General features: G+C 35.6%; 1 protein-coding gene across 1 annotated transcript in view; it reads right to left on the minus strand.

The window, feature by feature from the left end:
- Positions 1-15486, minus strand: part of LOC149782268 (uncharacterized) — a 275026-nt gene extending 259540 nt beyond the window's left edge. The window contains exons 1-3 of the mRNA XM_089935109.1: positions 15391-15486; positions 11424-11477; positions 8647-8752 (exon numbers count right to left, since the gene is read on the minus strand). Coding sequence (XP_089791235.1) covers positions 8647-8752; positions 11424-11449 — 132 coding nt within the window. The 5' untranslated portion in view covers positions 11450-11477; positions 15391-15486. The remainder of the gene's footprint in view (positions 1-8646; positions 8753-11423; positions 11478-15390) is intronic.
- Positions 15487-17185: the final 1699 nt, after the last annotated feature.

Genomic DNA, 17185 nt, shown 5'->3' on the forward strand with positions numbered 1-17185 from the left:
TTATGTTATTATGGGGTTCATCCCCATTTTTCAGCACAATAGAGGCTAAACATGGTGGCCAGTATAACTGTTGGAGGAAGAACCCAGGACAACCCTGGAAAGAACCACTGACCAACAGGAAGCCACTGGCATGCCTTCTCATGTACCCACAATGGTCAAGCCCCAAGACTCAACCCATGCAGATAGTGGTGAGGTGGACGTGATCTGTAACAGTGAGCACTTTAGACCATTTGGCCACCCACGGCCTCAAAGTTGTATGAAATTTTTTATCTATACGGGATGCAAGTAAAACTGAATTCTTTACATGTTCTTTTTAAAATTTTCAAGCAATCATTTGTCTCCTGAAAACACCTTCAGCACATTTGCATCACAAAAGAGGGCCTATGTGGGCCTGAAATCACTGACCTGCCCAATATTTAAACACAAAACCATTTGGCCATGAAATCTAAGTCAGTTTTCTGTACAAATTTCTTCCAATGCTGTTTATGTTATGAAATCACACACTACCTTTTAATCCTTTATGTGTCCAATATTTAATGACCTAATGATAAATAAGTATCACAATAAAGATTCGGGCCCCGAGCGGCTGGGTGGTCTAAAGTGCTCTCCGTTATGGATCACTGCCATCTCACCTCATGTGGGTATGTGAGAAAGCTTCCCAGTAGCTTCTCATGGGTCGGTGGTTCTTCTCTGGGTTTTCCCAGGTTCTTCCTCCACCATTAATACTGGCCGCCATACATAGCCTATCTTGTGCTGAAAAATGGCATTAAACTCCACAACAACAACAACAATACAGATTCCAACTTTGTCCAGGTATGTTTCCAGGTAATATCTATGTCACTGTGTTGGTGTTGTAATCAACGTTACTTGTATTACCTGAATATATTGCAGAATCTTTATACAGTTTTGTGACAAAATATACAATGCCAATCTAATTATTTGACCCCTGAAACTCGAAATATTCCACATGGGAGCATTAAATACAGTTGCGGAGTTAAGGTTTAAAATTTTGACTGCCATTTTGGTCTTAACAAAGCATGTTTATTTCCATTCTGACATTAAATCTAATATCTTCATACTGGAATATGTAAAACAAAATATAATATAAATATAAATATATAAATATAAATGATTCATTTCCCATTCTATGTAATCATATCTGACTGATAATTGTATTGCTGAGACTGGCAGTTTCTTTTGCTGAGCAGAGGAACCAGTCTGATAACTGATGTCTGGCAGGGGAACAAGTCTGATAACTGATGTCTAGCAGGGGAACAAGTCTGATAACTGATGTCTAGCAAGGAAGCAAGTCTGATAACTGATGTCTAACAGGGGAAAAAGTCTGGTAACTGATGTCTAGCAAGGGAACAAGTCTGATAACTGATGTCTAGCAGATAGATTATAATTCACCGAAGAAAAAGTGCTGAAATTTTTAATACATTTACTGGAGAGACATCAAGTACTTCAGTTTGCCTTCTTTTCTCAATATTAATTCATGTGTATGGTTACACATGAACTTTAAGTACTACTACATCAATGTATTGTCACACTCACAATCACAATCACAATGCAATGTTGTTACACTCACAAACACAATGCAATGTTGTCACAGTCACAATCACAATCATAATGGAATGCTGTCTCACTCACAATCACAATCATAATGGAATGCTGTCACACTCACAATCGCAATCATAATGCAATGTTGTCACACTCACAATACAATACTGTCACACTCACAATGCAATAGTGTCACACTCACAATGTAATAGTGTTACACTCGCAATGTAATAGTGTTACACTCACAATGTAATAGTGTCACAATCACAATACAATACTGTCACACTCACAATGTAATAGTGTTACACTCACAATGTAATAGTGTTACACTCACAATGTAATAGTGTTACACTCACAGTGTAATAGTGTCACAATCACAATACAATACTGTCACACTCACAATGCAATAGTGTTACACTCACAATGTAACAGTGTCACAATCACAATGCAATGACTGTACTCTTCATGCCATGGTGAAACTTCCATAATGATTAATTAAATTCTGTTCAGTGGTTTTCAGAAAGAATCATTTCCATGTTGTTCTATTTCTGGTAACATTGGCCACAATTTAAGAGAAAAATAATATAATTTATACCACAAAAACCTCATAATGCCAGGATACTTTTTGTCAAATCTGGTTCATTAATTTCTGAGAAAACATTTTAAATTTTATATTTTAGTAGGTACCATATCGGATTGTGGATAGCATCATTTAGACAAAATGTAATGATCACATAAAGCCAGGATACTTTCTGTCAAATTAAGAAGATTTTGTTTAAAGTTTTTATAATTTTTTGAAAATTAACATTATTTGTATAAAAAAATAAGAAAGCCCCTCATGCAAACACTATTGAACAATTATTGAGAAGAAGCCATTTCAAGATTTTTGTTTTGGCAACAGTGACCAAATTTATTGGGGACACATTCAGTGGCCAAATCTTTTGGGGACACATTCAGTGGACAAATTTATTGGGGACACATTCAGTGGACAAATTTATTGGGGACTCATTCAGTGGACAAATTTATTGGGGACTCATTCAGTGGACAAATTTATTGGGGACTCATTCAAAAGCCCTGTATGACAAGCTGCTTCCTGTCAAATTCAGTTAAATTCTGTTTAGTAGATTTTAAGAAGAACATGTAAAGCTTCAATAACAGTGGCCATATCTGATGGCAGATCAGCATCATTCTATAAACTTCAAAGGTTTTATGCTAGGATGCTTTCTGGTAAAATTCTGTCCACCAGTTTTTGAAAAGAGCTTTTTAAATTACTTTTTTGTAATGTTGGCCATAATCGATGATGGATCTGTATCAAATGAACAAAATCAGAAAGGCTTTGATGTCATAATGTTACCTGTGAAACAGTACCGCTCCAGTGGCCTAGTGGTTAGAGCATTTGTCTCAGATGCTGGGGGTTGTGGGTTCAATCCCTGGCCGAGTTATACCAAAGACTACAAAAATGGTACTAACAGCTGCCTTGCTTGACATTCAGCATTAAGAGGCTAGTATTAGGACTGGTCGGCCTGGTGTCAGGATAATGTGACTGGGTGGGACATCATGCTACATGTCTGCAGCATGATGCCCCATTGCTAGACATCACTATAAAATGTAACACTGCAGATATCATAGCAATATGACTGAAAAATTGTTAAAGCTATGTTAAAAATCCAAATCACACACACACACCTGTAAAACACAATTGAACAAATCTGAATGACCAGGATGTCATAACGCCACCTGTTATCAGCAACCAGTCACGTGGTTTTATAAAATAGCAGCTGTGAATGGATGATGTACAACAGATATAGGACTACACCTTTAACATACCTGTCTTATGACCAGGTGAGTAAATAGCACCAAGTTTTTTTTTTATAATTCTGGAATATTCTGTTAGTACGGTCAAATTCTATCATTCACAAAGTTACCTTCAATTATGTTCACCAATTAGTATGTGAAAGACAGTTAATGATACCTGCTTAAATATCTCAACAGGCTGATACTGTAATGAAAGTTGATATTTTGTTAATTTTACAAAAATAAATTAAAATTCAGAAATTAAAGAAATAACTAAAAACTAATGAGCAGTTTGTCACTGCTATTGTAAATCCCTTCAATGCTCAGCAACAATAAAAACAGTCCGTAAGAGTAACCCTTAAGATATGACCTCACCCATCATGCATCTTCAATACCTGGATGAACATGTACATAAACTTACCCATCATGCATCCTTAAGTTCAATACCTGGATAAACATGTAGATGACCTGACCTAACCCTTCCCATACATTCAACACCTGGAAGTACATGTGCATGACCTGACCCATCCTGTATATTCAACACCTGGATATACATATTAATAACCTTACCCATCATGCATCTTCAATACCTGGATGAACACCTACATGACCTGATCTGACCATTCCCAGACATTCAACACCTGGAAGTACATGTACATGACCTAACCTATCATGTATATTCAACACCTGAATGTACATGTACATGATCTAACCCATTCTATATATTCAATACCTGGATGAACATGTGCATGACCTGACCTGACCCATCTAATATATTCAACACCTGGATGTATATGTACATGAACTGACCCACCCTGTATATCCAACACCTGAATGTACATGTAAATGACCTGACCCATCTAATATATTCAACACCTGGATGTATATGTACATGAACTGACCCACCCTGTATATCCAACACCTGAATGTACATGTAAATGACCTGACCCATCTAATATATTCAACACCTGGATGTATATGTACATGAACTGACCCACCCTGTATATCCAACACCTGAATGTACATGTAAATGACCTGACCCATCCTGCATCTTCAATACCTGGATGGAAATGTACATGTTGACCTGACCCATCCTGAATATTCAACACCATGATGTACATGTACATGATCTGACCCACCCTGTCCATTCAGCATCTGGATGTACATGTAAATCACCTGAGCCACACTATGTATTCAACACCTGGATGCACATGTACACCTACATGACCTGACCAATCCTGTATATTCCATATCTGAATGAAAATGTACATGACATGACCTGACCCATCCAATATATTCAACACCTGGATGTACCTGTAAATGACCTGATCCATCCTGTATATTCAACACCTGGATGTACATGTACATTACCAGTGACCCATCCAAGGTACAGAACAAATCTCACCAGGACAAAAATTCCTTGGCAAAATGAAAGATAAGACATAATCCACTCCCCCAGTCAAAGTTTAGCCCTCTTTAAACCTGTTAAACCATCACAAATATAAATCTTTGTATGTCAGCTTGGGCCTTTTGAAGTTCCGTGTCAGCTACCTTGAGTAGACAAAAGACATATGCAGGTCAGATGTTAGATTTTAACAAAAAAGGAGATTTTGATGCCTAATGATTGTTGAGATCTAAGACATGTGCTGTGTCACCTCGCTTTCTTAATCATCATTCAAAACATAGTCCTTACAGTGATGATATAATGATGACCTGAACCTCCTATAGTCCTTACAGTGATGATATAATGATGACCTGAACCTCCTATAGTCCTTACCGTGATGATATAATGATGACCTGAACCTTGTGTAGTCCTTACAGTAATGATATAAAGATGACCTGAACCTTGTATAGTCCTTACAGTGATGATATAATGATGACCTGAACCTCCTATAGTCCTTACAGTGATGATATAATGATGACCTGAACCTTGTATAGTCCTTACAGTAATGATATAAAGATGACCTGAACCTTGTATAGTCCTTACAGTGATGATATAATGATGACCTGAACCTCCTATAGTCCTTACAGTGATGATATAATGATGACCTGAACCTTGTATAGTCCTTACAGTAATGATATAAAGATGACCTGAACCTTGTATAGTCCGTACTGTAATGATATAATGAGGACTTGAACCTCATCTGCCCATTTAATCTTTACAGGGATAATAAGGATGACCGCAACATCATATAGTCCTTACAGTGATGATATAATGACCCGAACCTCATATAGTCCTTACAGTGATGATATAATGATGACCTGAACCTCATCTGCTCATTTAATCCTTACAGGAATAATGAGGATGACCTCAACCTCATATAGTCCTTACAGTGATGATATAATGATGACCTGAGCTTCATATAGACCTTACAGTGATGATATAATGATGACCTGAACCTCGTATAGTCCTTACAGTGGTGATATAATGATGACCTGAACCTCATATAGTCCTTACAGTGATGATATAATAATGACCTGAACTTCATATAGTCCTTACAGTGATGATATAATGATGACCTGAACTTCGTATAGTCCTTACAGTGATGATATAATGATGACCTGAACCTCATATAGTCCTTACAGTGATGATATAATGATGACCTGAACTTCATATAGTCCTGACAGTGATGATATAATGATGACCTGAACCTCATATAGTCCTTACAGTGATGATATAATGATGACCTGAACCACATATACCCTTACAGTGATGATATAATGATGACCTGAACCTCATATAGTCCTTACAGTGATGATATAATGATGACCTGAATCTTGTATAGTCCTTACAGTGATGATATAATGATGACCTGAACTTCATATAGTCCTTACAGTGATGATATAATGATGACCTGAACCACGTATAGCCCTTACAGTGATGATATAATGACCTGAACCTCATATAGCCCTTACAGTGATGATATAATGATGACCTGAACCTCATATAGTCCTTACAGTGATGATATAATGATGACCTGAACCTCATATAGTCCTTACAGTGATGATATAATGATGACCTGAATCTTGTATAGTCCTTACAGTGATGATATAATGATGACCTGAACTTCATATAGTCCTTACAGTGATGATATAATGATGACCTGAACCACGTATAGCCCTTACAGTGATGATATAATGACCTGAACCTCATATAGCCCTTACAGTGATGATATAATGATGACCTGAACCTCATATAGTCCTTACAGTGATGATATAATGATGACCTGAACTTCATATAGTCCTTACAGTGATGATATAATGATGACCTGAACTTCATATAGTCCTTACAGTGATGATATAATGATGACCTGAACCACGTATAGCCCTTACAGTGATGATATAATGATGACCTGAACCACGTATAGCCCTTACAGTGATGATATAATGATGACCTGAACCACGTATAGCCCTTACAGTGATGATATAATGATGACCTGAACCTCATATAGTCCTTACAGTGATGATATAACGATGACCTGAACCTCATCTGCCCATTTAATCTTTACAGGAATAATGAGGATGACCTCAACCTCATATAGTTCTTACAGTGATGATAATAATGACAACAACCTTCTCCAGTGATGATGATGATGGATTTGTTATACAGATTTTTAAAACCATATTTTCAGTATTAATGATGCATCAAAATTCTTATTAAAACCCTTTCAAAGGCTGATATATAAATAATACCCATACCTATCAACTTTTTAAAAGCCATGTAGGGAGACTGAATGAAAAAACGGAGATTGGAACCTAAAATCTGGAGGTTTTTACATGGTTTTTAAGCAACTGTTATTCCCATGTTTTGTATCCCACCTTATTTCCTAAGGGTCGACTCGTAAGGCATGTAACACTGTTTACTAAATAAAATATTTATTATGAATTAGTTCTGTTGGGGAACAGTGCACGGTATATTTTTTTCATCTCTTCTTTTAATTTAATCATGGTATTTAAAGTACATATATATGGTACAGGAATGCCAAGTGTTTACTGGTGTAAGTTTCTTTGGACAAAATGGAGATGCTATTTTACTTGTAGAGAAAAATACACAGTATTCACAGTGACCATTCATCAGAATGAAGCTAATTGGTAACAATTATATTGCTGTGGTTTATTTTTTTACTATATTATTGTTGTTGGGGTTACAAAATTTACTTGAATAATGTTTAAACTTAACATTGTATATACTGCATAAAATTGTTTAGTGCAATATTGATTACTTTGTCACAACAATATTTACAGGTGACAAAACAGAATATGGCTTCTGTGATTGCATATGATATATCAATTTATGTAGGGGTTTTCTGAGCTGTCATCAACATGAAGTTGCATTACAATGTTGTTATTGTACAAAAATGATAGTGGTTGAGTCTGACAACCAGGGTCTATAAATGATGATGTTGCATGATGAAGACACACCCAAGCAACAATAACAATTAAACTCAGCTCAGGTTTCCTTATTATCAAAATGCAAACTCAATCAGTTTAAAACTCAATTAGGAAATCATTCATGTGAGGAAATAAATGTGGGTCAGTCTGACAATCTGGAACCATAACTCTGCTAAAGGATTTAGTATCGTGACAACTCAAATTAGTAGGATTTTTGGGGTTTTGTAAAAACTGACCTTTGTATTATACATAATTTATGTACAAAGAGGATAGTCTTTATTTATTTGCAGTGGTCCTCAGTTTATATTGGTTGTTTTTTTTGCAGTGGTCCTCACTTTATTGGGTTATCATATCTTTAGCTTGTAGCATAAATAAAATACACAAAAGATGATATGCAGCAAACAATGGTGAATTTGCAGTAACTGTCATATTTTCTTTACATCAATATTCCATTTAATAAAGATGGAAGAACATACAGTCACTGTACTGTTATGGGGAGGTTAGGTTCACTGTACTGTGATGGGGGGGGTATTTTTTACTGTACTGTGATGGGGGAGGTTAGGTTCACTGTACTGTGATGGGGGAGATTAGGTTCACTGTACTGTGATGGGGAGGTTAGGTTTACTGTACTGTGATGGGGGAGGTTAGGTTTACTGTACTGTGATGGGGAGGTTAGGTTTACTGTACTGTGATGGGGAGGTTAGGTTTACTGTACTGTGATGGGGGAGGTTAGGTTTACTGTACTGTGATGGGGGAGGTTAGGTTCACTGTACTGTGATGGGGGAGGTTAGGTTTACTGTACTGTGATGGGGGAGGTTAGGTTTACTGTACTGTGATGGGGAAAAGGTGCATGTGCAGGCTAGTCTTTTCTATTTATCCATCTGACATCAAGGTACTCACCACAAAGTCATGTTTCTTTCCTTTTTCAAGATAATTTGATGAGGCCTCTGGATCGATTTGGGGTTTGACAAGTTGCCGAGCTTGAACGGGCGGCACTGACTTCTTCCTAGGAAATTACATCAGAGACAAAATTTCATAAGAATATTACTCCTGTAACACTAGAACAGAAAAAATAACACAATTTTCACTGAAAATCACATCAGATACAATGACAGAGATTTTGCGCTTGGAGTTCCCTTATAGAAAATGTACAGATCCTTTTTGTTCTCAGTGTTGTGTGCTCTAAGTCCCGTTATAGAAGATATACAGGTATCTTTTTGTTCTCTGTGATGTGTGCTTGGGGTCCCATTTGGTTCTCTCTGATTTGTGCTTGATGTCCCATTGTATGAAATGTATAGGTCCATTTTTTATATATGATGTGTGCTCAGGGTCTCATTAAAGGAAATTAACAGCTCCCTTTTTGTTCTCAACAGAAAATCTAAGGACCTTTTCCCATCACAATTTGTTAAGTTTAGGATGAACTGAGTACCAATATTTTCAAAGCTTATTAAAATTTTGGCATACTTTGTTAATTAGAATTGAACCCAAATGTAATAATATGATTCATTAAACATCATGCTGTAATGTAATATATATGATTCATTAAATATCATGCTGTAATTAACTTGATCTATGCTATAATGTTATAATATGATCCATTAAACATCATACTGCAATGTAAAAAAAGATTCCTTATACACATATTGTAATGTAAAAATGATTCATAATACATCATAATGTAATGTAATAAATATGATCCATTAAACATAATACTGTAATGTAATAATATGATCCATTATACATCATTCTGTAATGTAATAAATATGATCCATTAAACATAATACTGTGATGTAATAATAATATCCATTATACATCATGCTGTAATGTAATAAATATGACCCATTAAACATAATGCTGTAATTAGTAATATGATCCATTAAACAACATACTGTAATGTAATAAATATGATCCATTATACTTCATACTGACATAATAGGTATGATCTATTATACATCATACTGTAATGTAATAATATGAGCCATTAAACATAATGCTGTGATGTAATAATATGATCCAGTAAACATCATACTTTCAAATAAATTATTCTTTTTCATGCATTTTAATTACAGACAAAAATAAAAGCTTTTATCATGAATCCTGGATGTATTTCCAGTTCAAGTACTTTCATGCTTATCATATCCTAAAAAGGAACCCTTTCCAATTTTAATATAATTAGGTATGCATTACAAGTGAGGACATCTCATACTAAGACATGCATTATAAATAAGGACATCTTGCATTGGGGTATGTATTATAGGTGAGGACATGTTATACTGATGTATGGATTATGAGGACAACTTATACCAAGGTATGTATTACAAGTGAGGACATGTTATACTGATGTATGAATTATGAGGACAACTTATACCAAGTTATGTATTATAAGTGAGGACATGTTATACTGATGTATGGATTATGAGGACAACTTATACCAAGGTATGTATTATAAATGAGGACATGCTATAATGATGTATATGTGATAAGTAATGTCTTATACTGAAGTATGGTAAGTGTGCCAATCTTATAATGAGGTCTCTATTTAAGTGAGGACACCTGATATATGAAACTATGTTCTGAAAAGACAATTTCATAATAGTGCACAAAACTAAACGAAGGTATTTAATGATGTACATCTACACCATCATTAATGAAGTCCTCGAAAACCAAAATCAATGATACAAATATAATCAATTTAGAGGTATCAATGACCATCCCTGCATTGTAAAGGAGGTGGGTCTGAGAAGTATAATGAATGACTTTAAAGTGAGGACAATTGTAACATTTTAAGTGTCCTTCTCCACCATCAATATATTCTGGTTTCAACTAAAATATTCTGTCATGCCCCTCAAAATATTAAATTTAACATCATAAAAAATGGATCAATCCTTGATGAAAAAAGTCAACAAAACTTACTCATTAATGTTTAAGTACAGTACATGTTTCAAGTTGTTGCTGGCAGTGTGGTTGTTGTTGTTGTTGGCTTAATGCCATTTTTCAGAACATGATAGGCTACACATGGTGGTCTGTATAAATGGTGGAGGAAGTAGCCAGGAAAAAACATAAGAAATGCCAACCCATGGTAAGCTACTGATAAGCTTTCTCATATACCCATATTGGCCAAGCCTTAGACTCAAACGTATGAGGACAGAGGTGAGATGGAAGTGATCAGTAAAGGTGAGCACTTTAGACCTCTCATCCACCCAGGACCCCCATATTTCAAGTAAAGTAAAAACTGTCTATAAAGGACACAACCATAAAACTGGACAAGTGTCCACAATAAAGAGTTCAATCAGCATAGAAAATGAAGTTTCATTCCTTACGAACAGGTGTTAATTTGAAGTGTATGCTAAAGCAACTTTCACTATCTGTGATTCTAGCTCGATGCCTCAACAAACCTATAGTCTCATAAATGCTTCGTATACATCATTGATAGTCAGTCAAATGAATGTATTTGCCATTAAAAAAAATGCCTCAGTTGTTCCATACACCATGGTTACGGCATGGGCCATACAGAAAATGGCCGTGTTATTTCTTTGATCCGGGTTACTGCATGAGCCATACAGAAAATTGCCCTCTGTTATTCCTTACACGCAGGTTTCTGCATGGGTCATATAGAAAATTGTCCAGTGTTTTTCCTTAGACCTGGGTTACTGCAGGGGCTATTTTATTTCACTTACTTTCTTGCTACAGGAGGTTCATTCATTGTTGCAGAGTTCTAGAGGAAATCATGCCTAAAATATAAAATTAAAATCTATTAACTAGTCTGTAATCACACTCAAAATATTACTGGACCAATGTCAACCATGGTTTAATGTTTCATTGGAATATTTATTTTAACCCACTTAAAAGTATGTACAATGAGTGATCTACTTAGAAAGTGTGTGCAATGGGTGATCTACTAAAAAGTATGAACAATGAGTGATCTACTTAAAAAGTATGTACAATGGGTGATCTACTTAAAAGGTATGTACAATGAGTGAGCAACTATCCAAACTGATCTGAGGACATATTTTCATTTGGATTAAGTGATCATGCACATAATCAAATTTTAATTAAAAAGTAGAAATGTGAATGAGGGTATCTGGATTTAAATGGGTCAGTAATTAATTAAATGTTATCAGAGATCTTGGAAACGCTTAATTACGCGTATTTGGACGCCAATTTCTGATCTGGGATGCAGAAAATCACTGAGGTGGGAGTGATCTATACGCATGTAATAGGTGTGTGGCAAAATTCAAAGACTTGCCAGTCCTGCTTCAGCCACCTGCTTTGTGGGAAAATTTGTTGATCAATTAGCTGTGCTGATATTTACAATGACAGAATTCAGTGACTGAAAGACCCTTTGATGTACATACATGTTGCCATTATAAGAGTACATAAAAAAAGAACATGATGCAATAGTTGTGCCACAAGTTCAAAGGCTTTGACTGGCGGCTGGATGCGAAAATGTACTGATATTTACAGTGATTGAATTCAGAGTCAGAAAGACCCAGAGATGTACATGTGGTCATTTATAAAAGTACATCAAATAAACAACTTTAGCTTTCATTATTGTGTTCATTTCCAAATATAGTGGAATAAGCAGTGCACGTGACCTCAAAATCGAGACATGTTGAGACTTAGACAAAATGCCATTAGTAAATTTGGATACGTATTTTGGGGTTAAACGGCAAACTTGCAAAGATTGTAATGAGATTCAGAAGAGATCTAAAGCTGCTAGAATTGATAGTTTGGATAGGACAGTAGCTAAGTGTAATAAAGTGCATGATGCCTAGCTTAGTGTTTGGAATAAGTCCTTACTTGGATTGACAAAATTCAGTATCACTCTGATGGATGAACAAGAGCTATTTAAGAGGTACACTGACTGACCATACCTTTTTTAAATGCAGCTCGCCTTAGCCCGGTTGGTTCTAGTGTTTTAGTGAAATGTATTCATCAATACATCAGTAGCTAGGCCTAGTTTTCATATCAATTATGTTGACAAACAAACTCTTGCCCATTCACAGCATGTGTTTTGATAGCTGACTGACCATTAAGCCCTTTCCGAGTAAGGTAGCAACTATCTATTTCCTACACGATATCCTAACAGGAAATAATGGCGGACTTCGCTAAGTCTGGGATGTACCAATTTATTAGATTGTCTGTTTTTGTAAATCATCGGGCAAATATTTTCAGAAAAATATACAGATCATTGAAAGCAAATGCAAATTATGTAGGTCAGAAACGTATGGGACAATGCTATGTTGTGGAATTCGCGAGATGCGCTTTAAGGTCTAAGCTGTTTTCCGACCTCACACATATTTGCAAAAATACAGAGAAAAAACAGCAAATCAGATACTATTTAACCACTGCCTAAAATTACTACAAGGATGTAAACAAATAAACCATAAATTTGCAATCCTGTCAATGGACTCTTGTAATGAAGTTATATTAAAGTGAGTGATTACATTACAAAAACCTCTCCATCTAAAAACAGATGCACTGACAGCTGTGTTGATTCTGTAGGAAAGGAGGGACTGCAACCTTTGATGGTGGGACTCCTATTTTTACCAAAATGAGAGTCCTGGACTCCTAGTTTTAAAATCCTAGCAAGACCTCTGTATTATGTTTTGAAGATATCTGACATGTTTAAGAACAGGAAAAGTAGAAACTACAATCACTAAAAGATACATTAATTAAATACTTCACAACAATTAGATTTGTTGTGTGCATAGATCTATTAGAACTATCAATGATGGAATGATACCATACAATGTGATGATGTCATTTTATGCATTGTGGTCAAATGTGTCAAAGGGCTTTGATCAAGGTAAACTCAGCTGACAGGGATTCTATTTACATGTGTGACAGCAGGTGATTAACTACTATCATTCACTATGTTACCATTGATTGTTGATTGACAGTTAATTATGTTGGACTATATAAAGCCTTCCATCAGTCTAATAGTAGTCTTTAATCATGCTTAAATAGCCTTGGATTTGTTTATGATAAATTACATATTGTCATAGCAACACTCGCTTTAGCAACAACTGGGTGTAAAAATAAACTTTCACTTTTCATATTTCTCTTTTTCCCACAATCCTTGTTAATTACAATTATTTTACTTTAAAACATAATTTAGTTATTCACAATACCAATGTCATTATAACTGTTTAGTATTATAATCAACTGTTTCTTTCTTATGTCTCTTATTATGTTCTATGTTGGCATCATGATCGGCAAATTAATTTTATTTACAGAATACAAATAAACTAGTAAATATATCATTTGGAAGACTTGGTATTAATCCAAAACAGCAAACTACCCAGATAATTGGTGCCAAGCTAAATGATGCTTTATGGTATTTCTGTCCATCCATCTTGCATGGATGGAATGAGTGATTTGCATTTGGATGGGCATATTAATTTAATGAACTTTATATGGAAGCACAGGGTCTGACCAATTTTAAACTGATGGAAGACCAATTGACTACTAGGAAAAGAATTTAAAGGAGCCATGGAACTAATTATATGGAAGAATGGGAACCAGTCTAGAAATGGGTAAAGATAAATAGATTACATACAGATCTGGCTTACTAAGATTGCATGGATTTATAGATTTTTAGATTTATACCTTTAATTCTTTATTTATTGTTTTTAATTACATATTTATTCCTGGTTTTTTTTTCTTCAAAGTTCAATATAAACTAATTATAATTCTACATTTTCTTTAAGCTTGTGTTGTGTTCTTGGTCGAAATTGCCCTCTTATGATAAAGAACCTGGGGTAAATCTTACCACTATACAGAACATTGTATACTATTGTTATTTGTCATAAAACTGGTGCAACTTTTACTTTTTTGGTGAGACAAAGCATTATTTTAAAGCTATGATAACATGTTTATTATGTTACTGAAAGTTAAAAAAATTTTGGATGATTAATGTCTGACTAGGGTCCTGAATAATTTTTTTTATGAATGCCACTTCTGAACTGGAAGAGAGAATACTGAGGCAATTACGTCATTTTGTCACGCGATGCCCTCGTCATATGGAAACATCTTTATTAATTTGCATATGCATGTGCACAAATAAAAACAAAGAAAACAGCAAGTAATTTGCATACCTTTGTTGTAAACAGCAGGACGTACATCCACAGTCGGAATAATACCTTACTGGTCGGAATATGACCATGTTACCCTACATATGGGTTTGACAGACCACTGATTGGTTGATAATGAAAGGTAAAATATTTGTAAAACAAATCAATTGAGAGATCGTCTTACTTGTTACTGAAAAAGACAATGTTTTAAAGATGCAAAATTTAAGACAAATATAAATGAAAAAATATGTTGTGAAATATGTTTTTTCCACAGACGCTTCCATCAGGAATGGATCGAAACGAATGAATACTGGCTTAATTGTGAGAATTAAGGATTTAAAGTTACTTAATTTTGAATATCATGGTGTTTCCATGGGTTTATTATGGGACCTGAATTAGTGTCGCGAGTCCTACTATAGTATAGTATATTGTCTATGTCGAAATTACGTGTCAATGAACGAAGACATATGCCTAACGTACAATGACGCTTCTATACAACTAAAGTAAGTCCAGTGCGTGTATAGATAACCAAACAATTACGATAATACATGATTAATGCAGTTTATACCATATATCGATTACTCATCACACATGTGTAAATATATCATGATGCAAAACAGGTCGTTATCGATGGCACGATGGACAGTAAACAACATCATTCAAATGTGGTTGGTAGGCTATGCGTCACATCCGGTTGATTGAACTTGAGAAATTGAATTAACTTGAGCTCTTAGATTTTAATATCGCGCAATTTCAAAATAATGTAAGAACTACCCACACACTCATACCTTAATAAAATAGTCCCAAAGAATCTGCAGTTTTCAGGCAATTTGATTTTTAATTCAAATTAAATTTAATATACTATCGAAAAATATCAAAAAGAATATATAGCATTTCAAACTGATGTAAATCATGCATAAGTAGTAATAGGGGGCGATATAGCGACAATGGGAAAATGCATTACCCCCTGGGGTAATATAGCGACAAGAATTTTAGCGAAAATGGGAATTATCATTATGAAACCTCCTGGGGCGATATAGCGACAAGATTTATGGCCACAATGGGAAATTACATGACAGGTAAGGTGACGTCACGGTACTGACGATTAGTAACAATGTTGCAAAGAACCGACCTCAAAAAGAGAAAAGGAGGACAGTGAAAGTCAAACGGTAACGGTACTCTTAAACATTTTAGCAGAGTTAAAGAGTCTGAAACAAATGTATCAGACTTCTTTATTACGAACCAAGAGAAAAAGACATTCCCGAGCCAAACAACCCAGCCCTGTTCCTACGCCTGCGATACCACCCCTACTGATTTCTACCAAATCATCATTGACAGGAGCCAGTCCAGACGTAGGTCTTGGCCGTGGCAAAGGCTCAAGGCAGTTAAAGATGTTTATGTCCCGTTCCTGTGTTTGTTTTTTAAACAAACAAAACACCTAACGGTCCTCTTCAGGGCCACCCACTTCTCTCGAAAAGATATATTATTTCAATTGCCAAAATCAATTAAAACTCAAAAGCCCTTTTTACCCATGATGTATGTGTAAGTAAGTGAGTGCGTGGGTGTAGGTTCTTATTCTAAGAAATCAAAACCAAGAGACACTTACGTTTTATGTCTGGTCTATTCTGGTACAAATTTTACAATCCAATTAGCAACACAGCCCAACACTTTAAAATGTTCTTAGACTTCTGTGTCTGTGTTCACTCTCTGTTTTTTTAAATTTCTTCACTTTCACACGTTTTATCTCCTCTTCGTCCTCACTTTCTCCTCGTCTTCTTTTCTTCTCATTTTTCTCTTTCTGCACGTGTCTGGGTTCTTCCTTTGGGGAGGGTACCTCTTCTTCTTCCTGTTCGGAACTCCTCTCTTCTTCTTGCACCTGTTTTTTATTAGGGCATTCTGATGACCAATGTCCTTTTTCTTGACAGTGATAACAGGTATCTTGACTTTTGTCTCTTCTAGTACCTGTCTTGCTTTTTTGACGGTCTGGACACTCTGAAGACAAATGTCCTTTCTTCTTACAGATGTAGCAATTATCTTGACTTTTATCTCGAAAGGAGGGTTAGTAGTCCATCGGCTTGTCTGAATAAAATTTTCTTATGACACATCGCAAAGCTCTGATCAAAAGTTAGATCTGTGTGGGCTCTTCCATCGTTCTGCTCGGCTTGAGAGTGAAATGAATATTGGAAGGTTAAGTCGCACACCCTTTACACACACACAGACACACACACACACACACGCACGCACGCACGCACGCACGCGCGTGGGTCTGACATTCATATAAAGTCACCAATGGCGTTGAAGATTTAGTTATTTGACTTTTCACAGTCAAAATGAAACGATCGCATTAATTCGAGGAGAAAGGA

This window comes from Sinohyriopsis cumingii, chromosome 15 (genome assembly GCF_028554795.1).
Source record: "Sinohyriopsis cumingii isolate HCF-2022 chromosome 15, ASM2855479v2, whole genome shotgun sequence".
Classification (NCBI taxonomy): Eukaryota; Metazoa; Mollusca; class Bivalvia; order Unionida; family Unionidae; genus Sinohyriopsis; species Sinohyriopsis cumingii.